Source organism: Rhynchophorus ferrugineus, unplaced genomic scaffold (assembly GCF_030347505.1).
Source record: "Rhynchophorus ferrugineus isolate W39M unplaced genomic scaffold, kcgeb_rfMv2 rfM2, whole genome shotgun sequence".
Lineage (NCBI taxonomy): Eukaryota > Metazoa > Arthropoda > Insecta > Coleoptera > Curculionidae > Rhynchophorus > Rhynchophorus ferrugineus.
The window spans coordinates 29,284,669-29,302,303 of NW_027472581.1; the positions used below are offsets into that span (position 1 = coordinate 29,284,669).

At 30.2% G+C, this 17,635-nt stretch overlaps 1 protein-coding gene and 1 long non-coding RNA gene across 2 annotated transcripts; one reads left to right on the plus strand and one right to left on the minus strand.

Annotated features, from left to right (window-relative positions):
- The first annotated feature begins 722 nt into the window (after positions 1–722).
- LOC143190824 (transmembrane protease serine 9) lies at positions 723–17,209 on the plus strand. Its single transcript, XM_076395390.1, has 11 exons — positions 723–858; positions 926–1,086; positions 3,153–3,265; positions 3,331–3,584; positions 6,788–6,975; positions 8,498–8,638; positions 12,365–12,464; positions 12,519–12,646; positions 12,697–12,803; positions 15,548–15,798; positions 16,995–17,209. Exons 1-11 carry the CDS (start codon positions 765–767, stop codon positions 17,192–17,194), a joined length of 1,737 nt encoding a protein of 578 aa, XP_076251505.1. The 5' UTR covers positions 723–764; the 3' UTR covers positions 17,195–17,209.
- On the minus strand, positions 10,179–11,862 carry LOC143191766 (uncharacterized). The gene is made up of 3 exons (XR_013004612.1): positions 11,261–11,862; positions 11,124–11,209; positions 10,179–11,047 (listed from the first exon to the last, which is right to left on the minus strand). It is a non-coding gene; the product is annotated as an uncharacterized LOC143191766 (long non-coding RNA).
- Positions 17,210–17,635: the final 426 nt, after the last annotated feature.

The following is a 17,635-nucleotide window of genomic DNA, read 5'->3' on the forward strand; positions in this document are numbered from 1 at the left end:
TTGAGTCTATATATCCTTAAGGCAATTTAAGCTAAACCACTTATCGAGCCTTTTTTTAACTTCTTCGAAATCGGTGAAACGCTACTCTGCAAGTTAGTACCCCATTAATTCGAAAATGTAGTAGTCGGGTGGATTCAGGTCTGGAGAGTACAGAGGGGAAAACTCCCCATCCGAGTGGTTTTATCTTGACTAGTTTTGTTGTATGAGACGGCACGTTTTTTTCTGCAAAAATCAAAGCTTATTAAACTAATTTAATTAAAGTAAATTGACATGATTAAGGTGAACTTCAGGTTCGGCGTTATCTTAATTTTCTTTAAAATATTAATTGTAGTGTTAAATTATAATTAGTGAGTGTTAATTTGAGTGATTGAAAACTATTATGATTTGATTAGTTCGAATTCCATATAGTATATTTTTTAAAGAAAATAAATTCTGGATTCTGAAAATCATCTTGATTTTAGGTTTTTGAAATTGAATCTAATACTTAAGTCTGAATTTAGGTTAGTTTTTTCTTAATAATAAATTCCCCTCTAATGTTGAATGAAACATTAATATTTAATGGTGCAATATATCAGAAGCGGAATTTAAATTTCAATAGGATTTGATTCATCGTGTAAAACAATAAGTAATAATTAATTATGACAGATTTTCGAAATCATTAAGATAAATTAAATATCCATTTGTTCAAGACTAGTAATAATTTTCCTATTGTTTTAAGTTTAGTTTTGCTGAACATTTCCTAGGTTCAGTTTTGGTTTCTTTTAATGACAATGCTAAGCAAAATTCTGAACTCCCTGTTGGTAATATCATTTTTGTTTTACATTAACCTTATTAGAAGCCAGAGCATAGCATATAAAAGTAAGTATATAATTTAAAATATAGTAAAAGTAGTAATGAATAAGTAATGAATGAATAATGTTTTTAGAATGTCTTGAATATTCTGAAGCGGTGTATCAGAGAGAAGATTACGTTGGTGGTCGTATTATTAAAGAGACTAGATCAAAAATAATGCCTCAATGTGCTTTGTTTGATAATCCTCTCATTATTGGTGGAAAACCGGCCAAACTAAAAGAATTTCCTCACATGGTAAATATGTGTTATTCTTAATAAATAATGAAAAAGAAAACTTTTTACACATTCAGAATGAAATAAAAGAGTTTTTATTATTTTTATTAAATTTTAATATAATATCTCTCTTAAGTCTCTTTTTCTATTTTAAACTCTCCTTTTTACCAACGACGGTTTTATCTGAAATGGATCTACAGTTTAACGTAGGTTCCAAACCACGGTCCTCGGCATTAAACCTATCCGAAACCATCCGATCTTACCCAACTTGGTTACTGGCGTGACTAGGATCATTTTCCTTGTTGGATTTTACACTCCTGCCTAGGACAATTTCAAATATTAAACAGTCAGAAACATATATTTACGACTATGCTCCAGCAGGATTCGAACCCGCAACAGTAGGAGGGCCGTCCTCTCGATAAATTTTTTAAAATTGTATATATTTATAGGAACATCTTTTTTTCAACATTAACCCATAGACACCATTTACGGAGAGTATCTTTTTAACAAAAAAATTCTGAAACGTTTTTTTTAATTTTATATTCTTTCATAATATTAGATATCACTACAAATACACGGTCTTTAATCACTTATTATCTATTTAAGGAGACTACAATAGTTTTGTATTTTAATGTGATTTTGCAGTTTGGTGCTATTATTTTTGATTTGCAGTGATAACATGGTTACCAATCTTTGTGCATAAGAAATATATGTGTGGCTGTTATTAGACGTTGCGTTTAGACTAGAAATCATATAATGTCTTTAACAAAAAGAAAAATATTATTTAAAATATTTCGGTTTCATAAGCGATTTACTTTAACGCCTTTACCATTTTCAATTCATATGCAGGCAGTGATGTTTGATGATCTCTGATAAATACAAACATTGTTGTCTTAACATTTTTGTGTTATTTTATAAGGTTTTGTAAGGTTTAATTTCATATATAATCACGTAGTATTACTAAATTCTGATTGGGACATTTTTAGAAAATATGCATAGCTATATATTTTGCAACTTCGCTTGATTTTTGTCCGAAACCAAGTTGATAGCATGAAGCTAGTTGTTCGAACATTGGTTATTAGAAATGAAGCTATTTGAAACCAAAAGTACTTTGTTAGAAATGCTTCATTAGTCACAATGACATCAAAGATGCTTAAATTAACTTTATTTCAACATTTAATTTGTATGTATATAATAATTTATAGGTATAATAATAATTTATATGTTTAAAAGTATATTTATTCCAACGGTCTTGATGTATGCGGTTCGTTCTGAGTTATGTTTGCCTAAGTTTTACGCTAAAAGACAATATTAATTTTACAAGACAATATAAGCAGGAAAAATATAATTTTCTTGTCTGTTTTGTTTACCTTGAAAAACTGCTCAGATAATTTGAAAATCTTTAACAAAAGATGTGTATTTCCTGGAAGGAATGCAGGAAGCAAACTAAATGCTATATGTTACGTAATATAACAATGATATATAAAATTGATAAGAAAAGTTTAGATAACATTATTGGTAATGTGATTAAAAATTAAGGAACACTATCAAAATAAGATTTAAGAGTAATATTAATCTTCTTTCTGCGGTACTTTACTTCATAAATGTTTTTAGGCCGAAAAAATAAACAAAACTAGACCTTGCATACGTTGCATATCATGTGCATACGACGGTTACTATAAATATATAACTGTGTGTAACTGATTATGACTATATTCTTTCTTTTTTTACTTAAAATTTTTGTTTACGATTATCAGGTATGTATTAAAAATACTTAATATATAACATTTTCTTGCTGTGCGCAGTAATAAAATTTGCAAGATCAATATCAGTTAAAGGACCAGTACTTTCAACTTTTATGAATACCATCGAGTTGCAAACCGTAGTTAATGACGGTGAGACATTTTGGTAAATTTGATTTCGATTTATTTCATACTTTGAATACAAGATACAATAATATAACAATTGAAATTTGTTCTTCTAATATTTAAATTAAAAGTGTGAAAAAGTGTGTTAAAAGTACTCCCTACTATTTACTATTTATTACTGTGTAATTACTAATTAATAGGGATTCGTGTTGGTTTTAGGCTGCAATTGGTTTTGGAATGTCTGAAGACGAGGATATTGCTTGGTTATGCGGAGGAACCCTTATCAGTGAGAGGCACGTTTTAACAGCTGCACATTGCACGGTATCTCGAAAGTATGTCAAAATATAAAATAGTGATTATGATAGTCATTATAAAATCGTTTTTGTTTTATTTTCAGTGGCCCACCTCAAAAGGTTAAATTAGGTGCAGTAGCACTGAACGACACTAACAGCTACGTACAAATTAAATCAGTTGATAAATTTGTAAATCATCCTGAGTATAAGAGACCGAAAAAATACAATGATATTGCCATATTGTTCCTGAATAGTCCTGTTGTTTTTAGTCCGTTTATACGACCGGCTTGTCTCAATAGTCTGGATACCATAAACTACAATTTTGCTAAAGCTACAGGTTTTGGGAAACAACGTTTTGGTAAAATTAATTGTATAATATAAATAGTTTAGAGAAAATAATATAATTAAGATGATATTCTATATTGTTGCAATGAAATATAAGGCTGGTTTTGTAATGTTCTATTTTTAACATTATTGAATGGTTTAAATAATATTTTGAAGCGTGGCACTAGATAACTGATGCATATATTTTCTGTCCCCCCATAGTCGATTCTTATATTAGGTTCTTGCATGTATTTTGACGATTTTCTCACTTGAAAAAGGTACTTACTGAGAAAAATTAGCACACTATATAATAATAAAAATTTAGCGTTCCATGATAAGCATTTATATAAACTGAATAACTCGATAATACTAATTGGAAACCTGTTAACTTATGTTGAGAAGTATCAAAACTATCTATAGTCTATTCAAAGTTTTTTTTAGTAATGCGTCGTGAATATTTGTGACGTAGAAAAATTACAGTGTTGCCGCATCAACCCTGAGTTTTAATTCAGTTTGGCTTTGACATACAACAGAATCCTAATCTAAATAAAATAATTGAACAAAAATGTTATCAAATACAGTTTATTTTAACATTATAGTGAATCTAATACATATATTATCGAAGGACTTAAAACTACAATTAAGAACACAGATATAATAGTTTGTAGGTTATATTTGTTTTGTTTAAATTGAACTCCTTTCCACACCATTCATGAGGTAGAGTTTCTAGGCGCGTTTTTTTTATGTAGTGTTATATCCTGGAGGCCTAATCCACCTAATTAACAATTATATATCTGAGAAATATATTTTACTTTCATTCGAGAGCATATTTACTTTTTACATTTAGTTCTTGTTTCCTTCGATGGTGTGTTTATTTGGCAAATCATCTTGGTATCACTGTATTTTTATTTCTTCTGCTACTACCTGTGTACACTATTCTTGATCAAATTAATCACTAAATGATGTGTAATGCATTTACCATATCTACAAAAAAGTTGGTATTCATTCTCTCCTCATATGTTCTAACCTAATGCTTAGCTTTAATTTTGAACAATTACTATCACATTTGTGTACACAAATCTTTCACAGCCTACAATATAATTTTCTATAGTTATATTCAATTAATTATGTGCATACCTTTAGTTGTTTCCACTCTCATCACTCTGTGTCAGGAATTTCCAGCATTATCACATATATTGAAAGTTTCCTTCAGTCACTTTCACTTTCCGACTCACTATCCAATTCAATCACTAAACTGTTAATTTCTAATCTGTCTAAAACATTACGTCCTTTATTTATCATTTCATTATCTATTTATCAATTACTTCCTTTGTATGTCTTATTGAGTTCATCCAAACCGAAGGTGTTATGGTTGACAATGCGTCCTTCCACATATCCAAATAGTTTTTGATCGAATATCCTTCTCAACTACCAATATATCTGCAATTATTTTTAAGGTAATGTCTGGAAGTTCTATTAAACCTCTCTGAGGGTTAGCTTTACACCATTTAAACCTTATGCCCTGTAAGAGTCTATGAAAGGATCTCTTACAGCCCTCAAAAAGCTGTATGTCCCTAATTATTTTATGTATATTTTCCAGAGAGACAATTTTTTCTAAAATAATTTGTTACTGTTCTTATACATTTTGTATATTTGGTCTCGAATAGAGCCAATGTCAAGAATCGTGGGAGCACTTTGTATGTAGACGGGTTTTCTTTGGTGAATCTAACGTATTATTCTTCATTTTGTAAGCGATGTTATTCACAGTACCCACAGTAATATTTAGCACAGCAGCAACCCGATAAATAAAAAATATTTTCAAAAAAATTGTAGGGATTTATATTATTTGATATCATCAATAATTACCTTTCTAATGGAACTTACTGGAAAAAAGGGACTCCGTTATATCGTTCGTTTTCGAAATAACCTATTAAAACCGCAATCAATTTGTAACACTGAATCTCTATTCTTCTCGCCATTTTCAAACAAAGTAATATAATATATACTAAAATAATGTTTGCCGGTTTATAATCTACAATAATTATAAATTTTGAATAATTTAGCGTACATCTGAAAACCGAAGGGCGACCAGCTGTCAGACGTATGCAAAATTTATGGAAGCAATAGTGAAAAGAGATTTTAACTTCTACCTATAAATTATTTTGGCTGTATAATTAACTGTAGTTTTTAGATGTAGTATAATGTTAAAATAAATTATATTTGGTAACATTTTTGTTCAATTAGATTATTTAAATTAGAATTTTTTTTTATATCAAAGCCAACTGAATTAAAAGTCAGAGTTGATGCGGCAACATTGTAATGTTTGGACGTCACAAATATCCGCGACGTATTATTAAAAAAACTTTGAATAGACTATAATTCAATAGTTGTGTTATCTCGTTTAACGGTTGTTTACTTTGAGACTTCGCATTTTTACCACTAGATATCACTGACTAAAATACATGCAAATATTCTGATATATCACTAATATCATATGATTTTTTTATAAATGATAGGATAATAACTAAAAAAATCAAAGCAACACTAAATTACAAGTGTTCAAATCACTGTAAAAAGTCTAGAGAGATTTATATAGTGAAAGTCACAATTCACATTACGTCGTAATATAAAGAATCAAAACAATAGCACTATAATTATCATATGTTATTATTTTTTTCCTATCTAATAAATGACAATTATCTGGTAACAGTAGACCTTATGAAGAATCCTTCTACAAACTTATAGATTTAATTGATTATAACTTAATGGAAAACTACAATACATCAGAATTCAATTATAATCAAGCCATATGAAAAAAATTAACAAGTTATGTTAACCCAATGCATATATTACAGTGCCATTTTGAGCCATTTTGCCTTTTAATTATAAATGAAGCAATTCAGCCAGCTTGAGATTTCATGGAAATATTTAAGTTTACATGATAGAATGTACTGAATTATCATTGGCAAGAAATATTAATATGCGTCGTAAAAATCGTAAATATGGAAACTTTCAAGATGAATGAGCACGTGTTCCGTTTCAACAGAATCCATCTTGGATAACTTTTATAGTCATTTTTAAGTTAGTTATATAATTATGAAATTATATTCAGTACAGTTTAGTTTATCTTGAGCAGTCAACTAAAAATAATTAATATATTAACATATATATATATATATATATATATATATATATATATATATATATATATTGAAAATATGATATTCCTTGATCTAGGTGACGCTGAAGGAAATCCCATCTTATTCAAGGTTAAATTAAATATAATTCAAAAAGATATATGCGAAAAATATATAGTATTTCGCAAGAGGGAAATGCCGAATGGCTTGGTAGACAGCATGCTGTGTGCTGGAGACTTGGAAGGTGGAAAAGATACGTGTCAAGGTGATTCAGGCGGACCATTACAGGTAAATTGTTATTGTAAAAAATGTTGTTCAATAAGTTTTATTATTCGAATAGAAAAAATCACAATGATATAAAATGCATTAAAAATATATTTTATTAGCCAATAATATATTCTTGTTTTCTAAATATATTTCATTTCAGTGATTTTCTAATTTATATCATTGAAATTAGAAAGACCGTGTTTCAATAAAAATCATTCTTCAAGGATGCGTTATCTGAGATATGAGAATATTTAGAAGTTAAAGGAAGCTAGATCAAGCAAATAAGGTCTCTTGACGAAAAATAATGTTGTTCTTCCTATCATCCACCTAGTTTATAAAATATTAATATGAGAAACTCATTAATAATACTGTTGAGATGTGGGAGAGGAAACAAGGTTGTAAATTAAATATAATTTATTTTCTCTCTTCCTTGAGTAAACTAATACCCAAAGACGAGTTATTTAATTGATAATAAAGAATACATATATATACCTTTAAAATATATTAATTAATACGTCATGGGAAAAGGATTATGATTCAAATCGCATGTACTTACTATTAACGAAAAGTGTAGATTGGCTAATGTAGACAGGAATTCTATGCTTTCAATAATACTTCAATTAATACAATAATTTCTTCAATTAATGCTCATTCAATTCTTTCTTCTTCTTCAGTTTAATACTTTCTTCGCCATTTTCAATAACACTCTCTCAGCAATACTTTATTCTTCTCATTTTCCAACTCTTTTCCTCCGTGTTCATGCAAATTACTGTCAGACTGTCTTATCGTTGTAGATGCACAGTGTTTTATCGCTGAAGCTCCTTCCTCGGATTCTTGGTGGTGGTGGACAAGGCTGGTCCAAGAAACGCTTTTCTGTACTCCAATTCGCTGAGAATATCTGGGTGGGAAACACTCTTCCAGCTAGGAACTTCTCACGCTGATAAAAACGCGTTTCGGACTCTTAAGGATTTCCCAAAATTTCCACGATTTCGGGTCTTCTTGATTTTTATGGTTAGGCGCCATAAAGAGTCCTCTGCCAGGTTTAACATCCGACACGTTTCGTCTAGTCTCGACACTCGACAATGAGCTAATGGGAATCATCCTTGCTGAACGCGTGTGTTCTGTTTACTTGTTTTTCTGTTTACTTATTTTTGTGTTTACTGTGAACTCAGTTCACATTACTTTTTAGCTTCCAGCTTTGAATCAGAACTTTGCATAATAGAATTCGTAATAAAATATATCATAACGGAACTGTTTTCTATGTTTAAAAGTTCCCTTTGAATAAGTTTTTATTTGCAGGTATTAATTTTGTTGATAGCAAAAGTGGCACTATTGTTCGCGCATTTTCTATTTGCTAGATTTTGGTTTGAACAATTATTAATTGCTCGCGCATTTTATTATTAGAAACAGGAGCCTCATTTTACAAAGACGCATACAAAAAAGTTGTAAAATATTCCAGAAGTAATAAGACTAATTGATAAAGCTAGCCATTTTATATGTTATCATAATAATATTACAATAACTGAAATAATTCATTTTCTAGGTTGTACTTGATGAACCGTATTGCATGTATAATATTATTGGGGTGACATCTTTCGGCAGATTATGTGGGATGAAAAATTCCCCTGGTTTATATAGTAGAGTTAGTCATTTCGTTTCATGGATTGAAAGCGTTATATGGCCGTAGATAGCAAATTGTCTAACTTAATGATATGTAACGTTTCAATTAATAAATGAATTTGTTGATAAGGTTGGTTTTTTATTTATTGTTTCTTTATTTTTAAATTGTAGCTGTAAATATTTTTTAAAAAGATTTAATCATTATTAGAAGAATCCAGTTCCATTAATTTTAGTTTACAATTATATTAAATATAATATTAATACATTGTGATAATATTTTTAATTATCGAACCAAGAAATTTGGTTATGTATGTCTTCGGAATTGAATACGATTATTATATAAAATAATAGATTTTAAGCCGGCTTGATTGAGGAGTGGTAAAGGCGATAGGACGGTCCTCCGACTGTTGCGATAGCCGCGGGTTCGAATCCTGTTGGGGCATGGTCGTAAATTTGTGTTTGCGATTGTCCTAGACATGAGCGTAAAATCCAACAAGGAAAATGATCCCAGTCACGCCTGTAATCAGGCTGGGTAAGACCGGATGTCTTCTGGGATGATTTCATCTCACTCGTCAGATGGTAGGCTTAATGCTGAGGACCGTGGTTTGGAGCCCACGATAAACTGTAGGCCCAGTCCAGATAATCTTTAAAGGAGACTTTAAAATATATTTAAAAAAATAGATTTTAACTTTGTAGTTTTTGCATTGGCGTTTTTAATATAGATACGAGAAATATTCATGTTTTTTTTTCAGGGATTTTGTATCTATTACATTAGAGATATCCTTTTTTATTACACACACTTTATTATTATTTTGAATATATTATTATTATAATGAAAGTTTTTCGTGTAAAAAAATTCAAATTATGGCAAAAGATAGCTTTAATTTGCTGTATTTGGGGTTTGGAATACAAATGTATGTGTATTGGATAAACAAATTGATACACAATGTGTAACTTTTTGGTGTGGATTGCATCATTGAACCTTAATTATTCAAATCTGGAGGTACTATCGATATTGTAACGTTATTTGGATCGCTAGCAAGTTGGTACTATGTGCCGGAGACCCTATAATATATTTCACTTATTGAATTAAATATTTCATGATCGTGTAATGTCTCGGTGACTATAATAGACTTCTTGGATCATGTGTTTTAAGGTCACTTAGTTTTTTTTATTAGGTTATTTAGTCAAAAGTATACGCCAATAAATTCACAAGTAACTATGTATGGCCAGAATATATTCAATGTTGCATCAGCACAAATCAGCTACATTTATGCAAAATAGACGACAGGAAAAGACCTCGCCATTCATGCCTATACAAGTTTGTATTGGCTAGAACCGCACATGCGCACCTGTTCTAATCTAACCGAGTTTTCACAACTCGCGTTCTTTTCTACCACGCCTTTCGTACCACAGTCTTAGTTGTGGTTAGATGTCATTTTTAGGTTAATTTTGCATTTACATTTTGTTGAGGTAATATAATTATTTCATAGGAAAAATTAGCAGCAGATAATGCGAAAATAAGTGTGTAAGGTATGAATTATTAATAAAATATTATCATTTTATAGCACTAATTTCGTAGATTGTTATGGAACAAAGGATATCTTAAATATTATGGAAACAGAACTTATTTGAAGATTATAGTAAAGGTAAGAATGTAATATGGTCATGTTTGTATACGTTTTCTGTCTATTTGACAAAATATTACAAAAGGAAGAATATATATCAAAAGAACCATCACAAAAAAGACAGCGGGTTATTCGTTTGTATACTTCTTTATTATATTTAGATTGAACTCTTCTCCATATCACCTATGAGGTACAATTGCAGGAGAGTTTTTTATTTTGTGGTGGCTTTGTGATTGTTGATCGATTGATTTCAAAGTATTAATTATACTGAAATCTCTGTCGTCAAAGTCATTTTCTGTCATTGGTTCTTCCGCTTCTTCCTGTATAAATATTTCTTACAAGATTCTTCTAGTTTCTTCTTGTCCTGCGATATAATCACTGACCGCATTCCTAGACCACTTGCTACATTATCTGCAAAAGAATTAGTGCCCATTTTCTCCTCATACATACCTACCAAATGCACATGCTTGCACAAAGTATTCTTTATCGTATACTCTGGACAGCTACAGACATACCTATGCATTTAAATTTTTCTTCCATTATTCTATTCATAAAACCCACAGTAAAATATTTTTTTATAATACTATACAATTCACCTATAACAAACACAATACTTACATAAAGCACAATTATAAGACAAATGTATATTAATATTACCTTCTCGTTTATAAATGAATGCAAAATTTTTCCCATTTGCATTCCATCTTTTATTTTTAAATCAATAGGGATCATTTCATTAGAACTTCTAACTGAATTGATGTTGTGTTTTTTTATTAAATAGGATAGATCATCTTTATTAAGATATTTCTCATCGGCATTTGGGGGGTTATCTATTTGTCTTACGTCTGAAAAAAAATTATCTGTTGTTACACCAGAATTCAATTTTTCATTAATAATTTTTTTTCAGATTTCAGAAGATACCTTTACAATAATCTTCAAATAAGTGCTGTTTCCATTATTATTATTTTCCATTTTATTATTTAACATTTCCTTTGTTCCATAACAATCTACAAAATTATAGTATAATAAAATTATATTATTTTACTAATAATTCATACCTTATACACTTATACATTATTATACACTTATGCATTATCTGCTGATAATTTTGCCTATGAAATAACAATATTAACTCAGCAAAATGTAAAAACAAAATTAACCTAAAAATGACATCTAAGCACAATTAAGACTGTGGTACGAAAGGTGTGGTAGAAAAGGACGCGAGTTGTGAAAACTGTCAGGTTAGATTAGAACAAGTGCGCATATACAGTCCTAGCCAATAGAGTATTTTCTGTCGTCTATGCAAAATGGTCATAAAAAAATTTATAATAGAAATTTTAGGTACCAGCGAAATCTTCATGGTATGTGTTATTACTTAATCTTATGTAATTAGTGATTTAATGAAAAGGAAATTTGGGAAATACATACTCATGTATTAATCCCGCTCGCCTTGCTTCTAGAATTCAATATTGTATTAAGCATATCTAATGTAAGAATTAATTAATTAAAAAAATAATAAGTGCCAATAACCTAAAATTCACCTGCTACTTCAAAATTGAGATGGAATATTTCTATTATATTTGAATAATCATTTACATTAGGATTTGTAAATTAATAACCATATATTTAACAGATATTTAGATTTAGATATTTCAATGTCACATGTTCTTAATCCTTTGATAAAATTTTCTCAAATATAGTATATCATAAATCAGTAATTTCGACACAAAACTTGCCCCCAAAACAAAAAAATGGTCCATTATATCTTACATCTAGTGTTTTATTCAAGTTTAAACATCAAAAGATTCAGATTATTATTGATTTTTTAACTTTTTATAGTTCATTTGCATAAAGGTTCTATAATATGATATTTTCCAATTTAACAGGTCTATCTTGTTTACAAATTTTAAAACCATAATTTACATAATAGCTAGAGTTTAGAATATTTTAAAAACCGTATATTCTTTGAAAACCTGTACACTAACTTATCTAGCATTCACATTTACCTTAAACTGTTTCTAAATATATTAAAATTAGTAATATATACTGTTATCGTGTGCTAAACTACATTAAAATTAGATTAAGCCATATTAAATTGTTGTTTTCCATATTAGTTTACATATATAAAGCTGTGTGGTTACTTATCTATAAATTATCTTTAATGTACAAGAACCGAGAATATGATGGATAATATATTAGTAATCAGTATTCTGTTGGCGGTCGTTGTTAATCTGCACGAGTGTCAAGAAATTGCAACTGAGAGTAAGTTGAGCGCAACCATTAAGTTAAATTTTGCTAAATCTCGATTTTTTATAGATATCACATATTCATCTGATGATGAAGAATTTGTGTCTTTTGGTGTAGTTGGGGGCACTAAAGTTAAAATAGAATGGATACACGCTGCTAACGGAACTTCAATTCCAATTTTGGAGTACCCTCATATGGTAAGTTAATTGAGTAATTAGAATCGGCAAAAGTAAGAAAATCTTTACAGGTGGCTTTAGGTTATGGTGACGAGACAAACCTTAAGTGGCTTTGTGGAGGAACGCTTATTAGCAATCAGTTTGTTTTAACCGCAGCCCATTGCATTGCGGAATCATTGTAAGTTTTAATTATACAGATTATTTCATTTAGTTTGCGTGCATTTTGACCTATTTTTTACATTAAAAAGGCATTTATTTAGAAATATTAGCCCAATATAAACTAATAGGAGTAAATTTTACATATATTTTTTAATTATATAAAATATGTATTATATATATTATATTTTATATATATTTTTCAGCTTGAACAATCAATAGAACGATATTGTTTTCGCATGAATCCTATTATCGACCTTTTTTCGAAGTTCTTCTATATTTCGAAACCATATACTGGTCAAGCCATGCTGCATCTATCTAAATAAGTGATAATATAAAAAGGCGCTGTATTGGATAGTCTTGTACTTGAGTTGTAAGGATGTGTCATTAATTTTTTTTAATAATATGTCAATAATATACAATTTAATCAACTGATGGTGTTAGACTTTCGCAGTAACAGTATCATTCAGTTTTAACAGCTCGTAATGTACTATATCTTGCAGATCCTACGATATCTTTAGCAAGACTTTATGACCATTAATATTTCGCTTCCGTGTCGTTATAGATGGCTCTCTAGGACTAACTCATGACCTTTTGCTGTCAGGATTATGGAAGTAGATCCACTTTTCATCGCCAGTTATAATATAATATAGATATCAATTTTCGCTCCTTTTAGATCTTCTCTACTGCAAGTAAACATTTGAAAATTTTGTTTGAAGCTCTTGAGCTCTTTGAAGTCTGAATATTCTTTGAGTGTTTGAGCTCGGTCTTCGTCTAACAAGCCCTGCACAACTTATTAAGTTCTTCAAGGCGTTTACTTAAATGCATTACATTAAATGTTAGAAACGAAAAACGACAATTGGGATTTGATGGAACAGTATCACCATACATTTGAAAAAAATGTTTGACGGTCCTCGGCAACAGTTTTCTTCAAATTAAACACCAATAGTAATGAATGGCGTAAATGCAATTTTGAGCCTCCTTGTACTATGTACTACGTATTTTCATAAAATAGATATCGCTCTTCAAAATACATGTAAGTACCTAATACAATTGTTTTTTATCAACAAACAATAAATTCACGATTCGTTACTATCGATTTGTTAGTATCGTAAATAAAAAGTAAGTTTTAAAAAATTAAGTAAATAAAAATTAAGTTATTGTAATCAAAGAAAATACGTTAGGCTTGCTAAATCCAATTATGATAAAGATGTCTCGATATTGATGGTAGGGGGTAGTAAATATAGGGGACTATATAAGACGCCTACGCCTTAGTAAAGCAAGTCCTATCTATTGTGTTTTTATCTTAAATGTAACCGTTTATAAATAACTAACAGGTCAATTGAAAAGTCCCAGGCCTACCATAGTAAAACACATTTTTTGATAAAATAAGTTTTTTAATTCAACATAATTGCGTTCAAGGGTGATACACTGATTATAGCGACCCTCCAAATTTTCGATACCATTTTTGTAGTGCGATTTGTTCTTTGCTTCAAAATAGGCCTCAGTTTCGGCAATCACCTCTTCATTCGACGAAAATTTCTTCCCAGCGAGTATTCTTTTGAGATCTGGGAAGAGGAAATAGTCGCTAGGGGCAAGATCTGGAGAATACGGTGGATGAGGAAGCAATTCGAAGCCCAATTCATGGATTTTTGTCGTCATTTTCACTGACTTGTGACACAATGCATTGTCTTGGTGAAGCAGCACATTCTTTTTCTTCAAATGCGGCCGTTGTTCGGCGATTTCGTCCTTCAAACGGTCCAATAACGTTATGTAATAGTCGTTGTTGATGGTCCTACCTTTTCCAAGGTAGTCAATGAACATTATGCCATGCGCATCCCAAAATACAGTCGCCATAACCTTGCCAGCCAACTGTTGCCTTTTCCTGCGTCTTAGAGCGGGTTTATCGTGTGCAGATTTCGGAGTGAAATGATGGAGCCATGTTTCATCCATTGTCACATATCAACGCAAAAACTCGGGTTTATTACGCTTGATCATCTTCAAACGCTGCTCCGAATCATCAACTCGTCATTGTTTTTGGTCAAAACTGAGCTCACGCGGCACCCACTTTGCACAGAGCTTTCTCATACCCAAATATTCGTGAATGATATGATTTACACGTTCAGTTGATATCTTTAGAGTGTCTGCTTTTTCATTCAATTTCAATTTACGGTCATACAAAATCATTTTGCGGACTTTCTTATGTTTTCGTCGGTAACAACCTCTTTTGGGCATCCACAGCGTTCACCATCTTCGGTTGTCATTTCACCACGTCTAAACTTAGCATACCAATCCTTGATGGTTGATTTTCATGGAACAATGTCCGGAAACTCGACATCAAGCCTTGGCATCAATTGTATTTCTTCGTTCAAAAAGCAAAATTTTATTAACACGTGAAATTCTTTTTTATTCATTTTTTTCACAATAACAAAAGTTGTTTCACTCAAAATGCTATAATTCACAAACTAATGATCCGACAGGTGTTAAATTGATACACGCATCTTTTGAGGGGTTAAATTTAATTTGACGGTAGATCATTACCCTTCTATGGCATTTATTAAGTAATATGTATATAGAATTGTTAACGCTACTCTGGGTTGCATATGATATTTTAGTTACTCTGTGTGTCAATCAATGTCTGTTTTGACAACTATTTTTATAATAATGACTTATGTTATCTTGGCTAATAATTATTCAATTCATGAAAATAATTTTAACTTAATATAAGATTATTCATTGCTATTAATAATAAAAATTATATTATAGGAATCCTCTAAAAACCATACGTATCAACAGTGCGACGCTGGATAATCCTACCGAAGCTTATACAGATATCGAAGTTGAAAAAACTTACATACACCCAAATTATAATCTTTCTTCTCAATATGACGACATTGCTTTGTTGAAATTAAATAAAATTGCACCCGGTTATGCCCGGCCGGCTCAACTACACAATACCACTGATATTCCAAGCAATATACTTACAGCTACTGGCTGGGGAAGGACAGATTTTGCAGGTATGTTAAAAAATTTTTTTAAATTTTCATTTCAAATAAAAAATAATTTAATTGAAATTAATATGATTTTTTAATAGAAAAAAAATTCTAGTTTGTTAGAAAGTAATTTGTATGTTTTGTGAGCAATAATTTTGGTTACTATATTGCCAAATTAGTAAAATCTCTCATATTTATCAGCAAGAAAAAAGTTATATTATAATAATTACTGAAAGCTATAAAAAATCTCTTGTGAAATCTTGAAGTATATTTTCACAGATTGTTCATGCTTTGAGCTTTGATAAGTAGCCTATAATCTTTTAACGATATTGCCAAGGAGCATTTAACATGTCTTCGTTATTATAAAATTATTTAAAGTTTTGTTTTAAGTGGCTATATAAAATAAGTTTCTTCATTGATTTTCAACATTGTAACATTTAAAAGTATCTAAAAAGAAGACTCACGTTCGGTTGAGAGTTAATGAAGAAATGTTAACAAAAAACTGAGTGCCTGCTTTTTTAACTCATCATCATAACATCATTAACTGTATCCGTTCGGATAATACAGAATTTCAACTACTTGAAATCAATAATACAAAAGGCATCTATGGCATCTTTAAATAATAGTTCCAGGGGAAATTGCATTTCGAAAATGGTGCACGTGGCAGAGCGATAATATTACAATCCAAGACTAAAATTTTTTTTAATGATTATTATGCCAATTCTTCTATCTTGATTGCAGTATTCCACTCTAACATATATTAACTTGAAGTCTTTTGAATACGATGTTTAGGGTAAATTATATATTCTGCAATTCTACATTTCCGCCGACATTGTATTAGAAATGAAGCCAGTCGATTAAGATGCGACAATTACTACACACTTAAGGAACAAATCTATATACGCAGATCTATACTCACATACCCTTTGGCTAGAAGACGTAGTGAGCCGCTCCGAAAACAACATGGATTGAGAACATGGAAAGTTTTGAAAAAATCCACAACAGTGATGACATTTTGTGAACAATATTTGAAGTCCTACCGGACCAACCAAACCAAATTGATTCAGATGTGAACACTCTGATAATATAAAGTGAAATATATTTAATTCTCTGATGCGCATTATTCTTGTACATCTTTTCTTTTCCATATGCCAATTGAAATAAGATTTGATGCAACTTTTTAATTTATACCTAAATATATTACTCTATGCATTTTTCAGGTCCAACATCAAATGACTTACTAGAAGTAGTTTTAAAAACATATACGTTCAGTGAGTGCAGTGCATTTTACCGTAAAAACAACCGACTGGCCAATGGACTAGATGACAACACTCAGTTATGTGCGGGAGGGGAAGGTGAAGAAGTCAAGGACACATGTAACGTAAGTTGTATTATAGTATTTTATTTTAGAAACTTTTAGCCAACGATTTGTAGAATATATAATATATATCGCAAACTCTTAATTATTTTCACAACATTTTTCTAGTAAATGGTCGCCACACTCAGAGGGAACAATAATTTTTAAAATATGGCGTTCCCATTTTCAAAATGTGTATTTTATTTTGAAGATTTTATAGTATCCGAATCTTTGTCATTAATGAAACATATTAATTGCAAAAAACAATTTTTTGTAAACTGTAAAGTCAAATAAACATATTTATAACTTGAAAATATGTAGTTGACAACTTTCCGCAGAAATTCTCAATTAATTTATTAGAATTAATTGAGTATCGAGACGTAAGTTGATAACTTATTGCTTAAAATACATATTTTTCAGAATATAACATTTAATAAGGGTAAAACATAATGAGAGCTGTAATATAAACATAGAATGGGGTTATTCATTCCAAGTTGACATAAA

Excerpts from the sequence above, each read along its gene's own strand:
- LOC143190824 (XM_076395390.1), top strand. The coding sequence starts at position 765 with ATGACAATGCTAAGCAAAATTCTGAACTCCCTGTTGGTAATATCATTT. Across the intron at positions 1,087-3,152 it reads TAAAAGAATTTCCTCACATG|GCTGCAATTGGTTTTGGAAT; the intron begins GTAAATATGTGT and ends TGTTGGTTTTAG. Across the intron at positions 8,639-12,364 it reads TTGAAAGCGTTATATGGCCG|TGTACAAGAACCGAGAATAT; the intron begins TAGATAGCAAAT and ends AATTATCTTTAA.